Raw genomic sequence first — 11,559 nt, forward strand, 5'->3', positions numbered from 1 at the left:
AATCTACGTTCTGTGGCATTTCAAGTTACTTTGCTACAGAACGTAGATTCTACGTTCTGTGGCATTTAAAGGGTTAAAGCAATCCTAAAGTTTCAAGATTAGACAATAATATAATGATTCATCATCAAATTTCACTCTAACTGGCCTTCAGTCTGCCCCCCTTCCATTGCTGTGGACTCCCATGGTAGGCTAGCCCTACAGTTTGGCCTAAATTAAGTATCCTAAAACATAGACTTAGCAATTAAATTCTTATTATAATCACAATCCAAATATTCTGTTCTGTTTTGCCCAGCATAATGAAAACATTTTCACCTTTAATACAAAGACTTGAGTGTGGGTGGCATATTTTAGGAGTATTAAAAAAAAAAAAAAGAAATGTCAAAAACAAAAAAAATCACAGTAGGCTTGAATGAAACGCACACTTAAATAAGGAATCACTGCCTCAAATCATCTTGTTTATAGTGCAACACTGTGCTACATTTACATTCTTGACTAACACAGCCTGAAATGGTTAACTTGAGACTTAGGAGGTAGCGATGATTTTTAAAAAAAGCAAGTGGCATTAAAGGGGTGTAACAAAAATGGGAAAGTTGTGCTCACCACTAATTTTTAAAACAATTAGGCGGGGTGCAATGAGGCTGTGACCACAAAATACATATAGACACATACAAGAGTCCTCTGCACTCAACCCATTATCAATATATTTAAGACAGAGACATTTTGTGCATACTGCTACTGAAAAATGCCTTACCCTTTAAACAAAACAGGGATTGTTTTTCCATATATTGCAATATATTTAAGCTGGCCAACTACGTCAAAGTCATCCCATATTTGGCCAGTCCTATGCTCCCAAGTTTGGGAGTTTTACTTTGAAAGCAGCAAGTAAGTTGCAAGTAAGTTGCAGGTAAAACTTAGTCCCTTTTGTAAAATGTATAATGAAGCAATAGAATTCTTAATGAATCAGATGAAAATTGAGCGTAGGACTGGCCAGATATGGGATGAATTTGACGTAGTTGGCCAGCTTAAATATATTGCAATATATGGACAAACAATCCCTGTTTTGTTTAAAGGGTAAGGCATTTTTCAGTAGCAGTTTGCACAAAATGTCTCTGTCTTAAATATATTGATAATGGGTTGAGTGCAGAGGAATCTTGTATTTGTCTATAGGCATTAAAGGGGTGGTTCACCTTTAAAGAAACTTCCAGTATGTTATAGAATGACTATTTCTAACAATTTTTGAATTGGTTTTCATTATTTATTTTGTATAGTTTTATAGTTATTATAGTTATTTGCCTTTTTTCTTACTTTTTGCAGCTTTCAAATGGGCGTCACTGACCCATTCTAAAAAGCAAATACTCTGTAAGGCTACAAATTTATTGTTATTGCTAATTTTTATAACTCTTTCTATTCAGGTCTCTCCTATTCACACCCCAGTCTCTTATTCAAATCAATGCATGGTAGCTACAAGACTGTTAAAATGCAAATGGAAGAGCTGCTGAATAAAAAGCTAAATAACTCAAAAACCACAAATAATAAAAAATGAAAACCAATTGCAAATAGTTTCAAAATATCAATCTCTACATCATACTAAAAGTTCTCAAAAGGTGAACAACCCCTTTAAACAAAGTTTTAACTTTTCATGTCAAAAAAACAAAAAACAAACAAGGAGTAAATTAAATGTGATGCATATTCATGAAATAATGGTACGATGTACAGAACATAGAGATCCAATACATTTTCTGAAATGCTTGGAAGAAATTGTGTGGTTATTATAATGACAAACAGAAAATGAGCTTGTTATTATGCTGAAATGTGCAGTTATGAGAATAGTCCAGAATTATTAGCATGGCTTTACAGGCTGCCTGTGCTTGAAAGCAGTAGAATTCAACTACTTTTATACAAAAATGTGGGAAAAATGACTGTGTAAGAAGAGGTACTGTAACTACAACAAAATGTATGCAAATCGCAACCCCACCAAAAGCTTATGGACTACAACCATCAACATACTTAGCTACCTAGTTGTAGTTAAAATATAAAAAAGGCTGCTTAAAGATGTCTATAATATCCCACAAAACACACACACACATATATATATCTTGTAGGTGATCTATGCAGACTATTTTATTATTTACCTGGTTCTGTCTGACAAGATGCTTCCTCAGAGTCAGACATAATGAAGGAAGTAGGCAGTAATAAGGGATGAAAGCAAGGTAAATCCTTCTATAAGGTTTAATTTTAGAGAACTTCACAGGGCTGAGAGACTTCTAAAATGAGCTAAATCCTTGGCACCTCTCAATATGCCATACCAGAAGACACAAGGAGATATTGTTCTGCTTTTATCAGATCTGAATTGGCTCAGACATCGTACCCTCCCAGTTGATCATATAATAGGCAGAATAACTGTACCAAGTGGTTTGATTTCATGTGGATAGAGGGAATCCTTTCCAGCTGGTACAAAAGTACCCATTCGAAGAGCTTTAGAAAAAAACAGTGTATTTTATAGTCCACATGATACAAGACAAAGACTTGTGTGTTTGCTTAAGCAGAGAAATAAAGTAGGGAAATGTAAGAAGAGCTGGATGGATTGCCTCTTTGGCAGTGATAAAACATTAATTGTGAACCCTAAAGAATAGAATTTGTCATACGTAAAAAAAAGTGATTATTAGAAATAATTGTGTTATTTTCAAGGAAAGAAAATGGCTTTAAAAACACCTTCTCACTGAACACTATAGGGAGTGAGGATCAGAGTTCTCTACTGGTATAGGCCGTTTTTGTTCTGCACAAACCTATTGTGCAGGGAGCCCTCAGGCCCTCAACGTGTCAGTTTGCATTGCTTTTGGTAACAGTGTTCCTAAGTCCAGTGCTATGATTTGGTGCTGTGCTGACAGTACATATAATGAGCTGCATAACAAAAAGTTTTTTGTTAAATGCCACAATGCAAGTATCAGTGTGTTTGGGGTCTGCAACAGTTGTCCAAACAATGCTGCAGGCATGGGGAAGCTTTGCCATCCCTCCAGCCCCTAATGCTATGAACGGACAGCACTGGGGCTACTTATGCATAGGCTTCCGATTAGAGAAGTCGATGGCCTTGCGACAATTCTCAGGTGCAGAAGCAGAGAGAAGGAAAGAGGTTTTTCAACCCTCTTTAGCTCAAAAGTGTCTTATTAGAAATTACAAAAAGTGCTTAAAAGGTAAAACTTTCTACAGATTTACGTTCCCCTTCTGCAACATTATTGCCTATTATTACAATCCTCTTTGGTGATGGCACAAGGCATATTCCACCCCCACCAGTGACATCTCTACATATCTCTGATGTCAAAAGAGGTGGCAGGTCAGCTACACCTATTGAAAATAAGTGCAAAATTTGGGGCAGTAGAGAGTGAGTTCTAAAGTGGGCACAGGTTGGGAAATTTCAAAGAAAACAAAGGCATAAACAAATACTGATTTAACCCTTTACCTGGCAAGCACTTAAGATACTACTCGCTTGCAGGAAAATGCGCCAACTGCCAATCACGTAGTACCTACCTACATCGCAGGAAAGGGCTCCTCTCTGCACTAGCAACTCTTGCTGCCGGTGCAGAGGGTCAGAAGTCAGATTGTAGTTTGTTTTTTCCTTTTCTTGCTTTTTTGTTTTGCACATATTTACACTCACATACACAAACATTTTAGAACTATACACACATGCATAAACAAACACACACGTATAAAAATAGTGCGTTAATTATTGTGAAATTTAGCACCTCCCAGGAGTAGGCGTTACTAAACAACATCAGATAGATTAATAAAGGAAGATTCAGTGAGGAGCTGTAGGGCAGCAATTAAAGACCTTTATGAGGAACTGGAGCCTTACCTACAGCCACCAACACATTTTCATGATACCTTGAGCAGATCCAGAATGCACTACGTTCTGTGTCATGGAATTATATTAAGTTTCCCAGGGAAAGGAATGACTAGAATACTGTAAAAAGAGACTTCTACACAGCCAGTGGCCTCCCAAAATGTCTAATAACATGTGACAATATCAAATGCCTTAAAATATCGCACAAAATAACGTATGCTATAAAATACCGCACACAATTCAGCTAAAATGAACGTAAAAATATCACTTCTTAAGTTAGACAAGTGAACTCCTAGTGAATCGATTGTTAATTTTAAAAATATAAGAAGTGATAACATTTTTAAAGCATGCTATAACACTCCCTTTTCGACCTTTAGTGAATCGGCCCCAGTGTATGCATCTTGATGCGTCAAATACACAAACAATAATACATGTACAAGGCATACTGAAAATATGATAAAATGCAACTTTTCTAAAAAGCAGCAGAAACCACACCCACTTACTTCTCTTTATATCTTCTATCCTCTCCAAGTACTTGGTCATGCTATTACCTGCAAGAAAACAATTACAATTTATTCATTAACCAAAGCTATGCCAATTCATATGTGTAGTTACTACTATGACACAAAAAGATAATATCATGTAAACTATTAAGCTGGCCAAAATTCACAGATAAACTCACTTATTTGTGTGTGTATGCTGCCCCACCAGACATTTTTACAACAGTGTAATTTTAATAGACACTGAGCCCATCTACGACTTTTGAAAAATTAGCCCCATCGCCACTGCATTAACTGCTCTCAAAGAGGCTGTGCTTTAAGGGCAGGCAGGATTCTCACTAAAGGATAAGCTTACAGCACTTTAATACTATGTACATGAAACGATCCACCATGGTTTTTGCACTTAGGCCTTGCTTGTCAGTGAATGTCTGCAGGTCTATAAGTCCTCCTCATGAACATAGTGTATGCAGTATACATGAATGTTGGGTGGGGTGTCATACAGGTGCCCATCCCTTAACGTGTGGGTTATTCACAAGTGCAAGTTAGAGAGCGAAGCACCACCAGAGCTCTGTGCTTATTAAGGCCAGGGATGCCTTGTGTTTGCTGGTGCTGCACTCTGTAATTAGCCCCAGTATTACAATGTTCCGAACATTTTCTTTTATGTATATTATTTAAGGTTTCATTACAACCTTGGCCTATCATACTTATGCTGTGGATATTTTTTTGTGTTCTATAAAGGTCACCTATGTGCAGGGTTGGACTGGGGGCTGCTGTCCCAAGGACCCCACTGCAGTAAGAAGCCTGCTGATCTGGGTGTGGATCACCCGTTGTCCTGCTGGCCCAGTCCGACCCTGCCAATGGGCGCCCAAAGTTTTTCGTAAACGTATCTAACGTCTAAGTTTGTAGAACAGATCCTCCATATGTATAAGCATGTCCATATCCCATAGTCATTGAAAGATATAGGTGGTTTGTTCTCTCACCAGTGTTTGGGAATCCAACAATAGCTGTTGTAAGGAAATGGGAGAAGCAAGCAATGGAAGCAAGCAAACCGACAGGTTGCTGTTCATTTGGCAATAGAAAGCAAAGTTCACTTTGGATACCATTATCCATAAAATATGCATGTTACATAACATTATAGGGCACCAAATAATAATATAATGCGATTTATGCAGCCACAAATTACCATTACCTTAATTTCGTGTTTGCCATATATGAAGAGGTAGAATTATTACTAGATTAGAACTAAAATTTGCCATGTTAATATCAGCTGATAGAGTAATGTGTAAGAGCTTGCACAAATGTACTTCCATGTACAGTAATTCCATTGGCTTCAAGTTACATGAGCATGATCATAAATGATGCATAAAAAACAGATTGCATTTCTTATGTTATACAAAGCTCAGAAAGCCAATACAAACATGATATAATTACAATGGTCAGCATAAAGAAAAAAAGTCTTCTAGATATGTAGATATGCGTAGTCCTTAAAAACTTCATGCGTTGCAAATAAATACACATCTCACAATCTTTTCAAACAAAACACACTAGGGTTCTGGGTTCATCTGCAAACTTAAGTACAAAGCCCCTTTATTAACTGTGTGCAGATGTGTGCATGGTTCCTAGGGAACCCAGCAATCACTACCAGCCTAGACCTGGTGCTTATTCCATAGTCCATGAGCTCATTTTATGCAACCCAATAATCACTAAGGTAACACACTGGGAGTGAACAGTAATCCTTAGTTATCATGGATCAACCATTTGACATTCGCTATTGCTCCATATTACTGCCTGAAATGTGTCACAACTATTTTTACGATATTCAAAACAACACTGACTGTTTGACATGCCCTTAAATCCATTTGTATGTAGGAGTATGAGTATGGCACACAGAGGCTGAGTAGGGTAGTTAGAATATGGCACACACAGGCAGAGTAAATTGTGATCAAGATATTTCTCTCTCTCTCTCATTTTAAGAATTCCATGGAGCACAATGTGCCTTTTCATTAGTAGTAAAATATTAAAGTGATACTGACACGTTTCTATAAAAATCAAAGGAACATGTCAGTATCAAGTAAATGCTGCACCCGGAATAGTTCCCCACAAAGCCGCCCCCAGCCCCGCAAACCTGTGTGCAGCAGACCGGCTGACACTACCAACAGATCTTCCACGTTGCTTCAGTGACGCTGGGCTGGGGGCGGAGTGATCCTTCCATAGGCTGAATTACTGTTTTCATTCGTAATCAGCCTATGGAAGGATCGCACTGCCCCCAGCGCCACTGAAATGGTACAGATGATCATTTAGCAGTGCTGGAGGGTCGGGTGAATGCAGGTTTGCTGGGGCTGGGGGCTTTGCTTTTGTGTTATTTCCATGAAAACGTTTTCAGCAAATAATTTAACCTCTAAACACAATTATTAGTGTTCTGTTTCCAGATTCAGAACATCTCTATTTGCTAGAAAACTACCAATAGTTCTGAGTCTATTACAGCTGCAATGTGAGAGCATGCAATGGATCACACTATGTTTTAGGTAGGGATATAAACATGCCAGAATTTATTTATAATATTACTATCCTGACCAGCAACTTTATTATATGTAGAGCTTAATCTTAAAATGCTGCCCTTACCACTCCATTGGGACTTCTGTAAAAGTATTGACTGTCTACATGTATGGTCTTTTAAACCAGCCAGAACTTTGAGATCACACACAAAATTTAGAGCAGATTGCTATTCATGTTATTGACTTCTGTCCTTAGCCGCAGTATTGATAGAATAGAAACTCAACACGGCCCAGCAGTAGAGCTACAGTACTTTATATGCACTGGGTCTCTGGTATCTTTTTGAGTCAAGTGTCTTTTTTTTTTATTGTTTCAATCTCAGCAGCCACCTCATGTCCCAAGGGGCAAGTATCTCCAAATTAGCATTTTGTAATAGCTTACCTTCTAGTCTTTCCCACAACTTTACTGTCTTAATGTACCAATAAAACTACATCAGATCTGCTAATGACATTTTATAATTTCCCAGTCTGACATCAATGCAAGAACAATAGTTCCTAGGGGCTATGGCACAAGTATTCTCAGGGAGAACTGTGGTGGTCTTTTGTGTGGGACCTTTGCGTTCAAAACTCAGGAGTGCCACATGCCAAAACAAACTCTTGCAATAACATAGCTGGTTAGATAAAGAACACAATAAAAGAAAACCTTGGATCACAGGTTAGCATTTTCAAAGACACTGACCTGTATCTAGCCTTGTTTTGATATGCTCGTATTTTTGATTTTGTGGAATTCTTTTCTTCAAGATCTGAAATAAAAAAAAATTTAATTTTACTTAAATACTCAGCTTGCTGAACTATAGATCTAAGAGGAGTGTCAACCAATTGTCTCAATGATATCTACTCATTTTTATTTATCATAAATATTAATAGGGTCTATAGAGCACCACAAGATCAAAGCAAGGGAGTTATGGAATAAAATGCACTAAGTTTGCCCAGGAGCAGTAACCCATAGCAAACAATCAGCAGGTAGCATTTACTGGTCACCTGCAAACATTTTATTGGTTGCTATGGATTACTACTCCTGTGCAAATTTAGGGGGTATTTACTAAAATCTGAAAATTTCTGATTACTTTGTTAAAACTGCTTCGACCAAACTCCCATCCACTTTTTTATCAATAAATTAACTCTAAAAAATCTGGTGCGGGAAAAGACTCAAAACTGTGAAAAAATCAGAATCGTATGTTTTTTTTCAAATTTGACACCCCGAAAACTTTATCTATTATATTCTGAGTAAATCGGATTATTGTACAAAACGCAACACAAATCATGACATCTTCCAATTGTAAACAAGACATCTGCCATTGACGTCTTCATGAACTCAGCAGGTTTGAAATGGAATACTTTTTTATTTGGACTTTTAGCAGTCTCAAGGTTTGATAAATCACGAAAATTTTGTGTTTTTGTATTTTCTACAAAAAAATGGTGTTCCCCCTTTAAAACTTTGACCAGAAAAAGAAAATCAGACATATAATAAATAACCCTCTTAGTGTATTTTATCACATAAGGGGTATGTGTGCCGTTATAGATTGTATGCGGACAGAATCAGAGGTTTGAATAATACCACGTGACTTGTAGCAAATGATTTTCTTAGACTTGGTTTAAGTGATGTACCTTAATGTTCTCTACCATAGGGATAAAGGCTATTAGGTTAGCACTGCTTCTGCTCTCTTTTAGCTGGGTTCATATGTCTACCCTCTATATCTTCATAATAAATCTTAGAGGGATACTGTCATGGGAAAACATGTTTTTTTCAAAATGCATCAGTTAATAGTGCTACTATAGCAGACTTCTGCACTTAAATCCTTTTTTCAAAAGAGCAAACAGATTTTTTTATATTTAATTTTTAAATCTGACATGAGGCTAGACATATTGTCAGTTTCCAGGTGCCCCCAGTCATGTGCCTTGTGCTCTGATAAACTTCAGACACTTGCTACTGCTGCACTGCAAGTTAAAGTGATATCAACCCTCTCCCCCCCCAGCAGCCTAACAATAGAACAATGGGAAGGTAACCAGCTTCCTGGTAGATCTAAGAATAGCATTCAATGGTAAAAAATCAAAGTCCCACTGTGACTCCTCCAGTTTCATGGAGTAGGAGAAACAATAACCCGCCTGAAAGCAGTTCCATCATGAAGTGCTGGCTTTCTAAAAGAGCATTACTAGACAAAATGTCCTGAGATGACTGCCTACAATCCAATATTACAAGTTAAAAAAAATATACTTGCTGGTTCAGGAATACATTTTTATAAGTTTATATTTGCAGTAGAAACAGTGTAATTTAGAAATAAAAACGATACCATAAAAATCATGACTGCATCTCTTAAAAAAGAAACTAATCGGACCGTTTAACAAAGGGCTTTAGAACTTGTGTTCAATTCTACTAACTAAAATGTCAATTTGTCAGAAAAGAGAATCATGGTATGTATACATGAAACGGTGTAATTTGTCTACCATCATTGTGGTTTCATTCTTTTTTGGAGTTCACGGTACTAAAAACTGCACCTCTTTGTCATTCTGTGGACTATTCATATAGGTATGGTGGTAGTTTTCAAGCACTTGTACATCTCAATATGTAACAAAAAATGAACAAATTATAAATGTCGGTGTGTATGTACCATTATATATTTATTGCTAATTTATGAAATGGTGATATGACAGACTTTCTAAAACCATACATGGAAAAAATGATAAATGGTGTTTATCCAAAGAGAAGTATAAGGCCATTGGTTTTTTGAAGGCACTGCAGTTTTTTATACTTAAAATTGTATTGGATCTGTAATTCAAACATATTTAATGATAATTAGAGGGTGCTGTTGCAGTTCATAAAAGGATGGATGTTTATTTTTGTGGTGGAAAAAAAATAAAAATCCATAAAGATAAACAATAGTATTTAATTTGATTGTACATATTCCATGTGTTTGAATTTTCTAGGGACAACGTCTGCAGGACCTTTTAAAATGGGTTAATTAAGAATGAATGATTATTCATGTAATCAAGAGCTTTACAGAGTAAAGACAAACAGAAACAAGACAGTGTGTGTATATATATATATATATATATATATATATATATATATATATATATATATATATATATATATATATATATATATATATCTATACAGACAAACATTTTACCAGTGTATGGGTGGATAAGGAGATCATCTCCAGTGTCATACTGGATTCCTGTGGGCCCACTAAAAGGACAGCTACAGGGTCGGACTGGGGTGCCCACTGGGACTGCTGACCAGAATGTCAAGAGAGGGGGGTCTGGCCCATGAGGGTCGGAGACCACTGGGTTTTTTCCCGGTGTCCCTCCAGGTCAGTCCGACCCTGGACAGCCGCCATACTATCACCCACTGGTTTCTGCCCATATCAGAGAGCCCAGCCCAACACAGATTACCTCTTCAAAATGATCGCGAAGGCCTTTTTGAGTGCATGACCCACTGGTACAAGACATTATTCCTAAAGGAGCGTAATGAGGGCTATTCCAAGCATTTGTCACCAAGGGCTGGTGAGTTCAGAACTGTAACTGGCAGCTCCACCGACCACCCAACCTCTTACCCAGTGTCGGACTGGCCACTGGGATACCAGGAAAACTCCCAGCGGGCCCAGGTGTCAGTGAGCCTTTTGCTTTATGTGACCAATTTCATGGTCATTCCTTATTTCTTTATGGGAATAAATGCTTCTCTTGGTCTGGTGGGCCCCTGGCATCCCAGTCCGACACTGCTCTTACCCTATTGTTACCTCTAACTATGGGGTATTAACAACTGCAACAGGTATTAAAGACAGACTGCATTTCTCTTAGAATGAATGGGAATGTTGCTCTTTCTTTGCATTACAGAGGCCTGTAAGTTTGCAGCTGTAGCTGACAATATCTGGCATAGTTGCACAAGGCCAAAAAGAAGTTGATTGAGCTGCCTGCAACAGCATGTGCCCATGAGCCACAACATACAATCTCCCCAATTAAACTGCATTGCCATCAGCAGATCAACGACGGCTGGTGAATGAATATCAATATACAGCTTTGTTGTATGTAGAGCACTTTTGCCATTCCCAGACACGGTCTCTCACCTCTGAATCCCCGATGCTCCTCTTCGCTGACATGATCTTATCCGAAAACTATACAGTACTGTGGCCCCGGCAACTTCCCTCCACCGCCCCCTGCCTTGCAACAAACGGCAGTATCTAACAATCGCTTTCTGGATTGGTGGAACTCGTAGTGAACACAAATCGCAGTGTTTATGACTAAAAAAGAAGGCGTTGCTTATGGTGCTGGTGACAGTTCGCTGCAGTTGCTAGGCGACACGGGACGCCACATGCTTAATGGTGCAGTCCGTGGTCTGTTCCCGCCTGACTGCCCGGTGATGTGGGCTGTTGTAGTGTGGCCTGTTTACATTGTAGCTGTAGAATCTCGGAGTTGGAGGGAAGATAAACGTTATAGAGAACAGATTTATCTTCCAGTCACCTGCTTTCATTAAAATATTATATATTGCAGGTCTGGACTAAGAGTCAAAATAGGTCCTGGAATTTCGAGTACACAGAGGCCCAAACAGCCCCCACCAGCCCACTAAATGCACCTTATAGCAGCCCCTCTGGCATTTGCCAGAACCCACAGAGTGCCAGTCCGGGCCTGATGCAATTCATAATTTCTAAGAGTAACCCTTTCTTGGTTG

At 38.2% G+C, this 11,559-nt stretch overlaps 1 protein-coding gene across 1 annotated transcript in view; it reads right to left on the reverse strand.

Annotated features, from left to right (window-relative positions):
• cep41.S (centrosomal protein 41kDa S homeolog) overlaps positions 1–11,082 on the reverse strand; it is a 29,667-nt gene extending 18,585 nt beyond the window's left edge. Inside the window, 3 exon segments of the mRNA NM_001091191.1 lie at positions 4,342–4,389; positions 7,570–7,633; positions 10,958–11,082. Of these exon segments, the coding sequence (NP_001084660.1) occupies positions 4,342–4,389; positions 7,570–7,633; positions 10,958–10,990 (145 nt within the window). The 5' untranslated portion in view covers positions 10,991–11,082.
• Between the last annotated feature and the right edge of the window lie 477 nt (positions 11,083–11,559).

The sequence above is a fragment of the Xenopus laevis genome, chromosome 3S (assembly GCF_017654675.1).
Source record: "Xenopus laevis strain J_2021 chromosome 3S, Xenopus_laevis_v10.1, whole genome shotgun sequence".
Taxonomy (NCBI): domain Eukaryota; kingdom Metazoa; phylum Chordata; class Amphibia; order Anura; family Pipidae; genus Xenopus; species Xenopus laevis.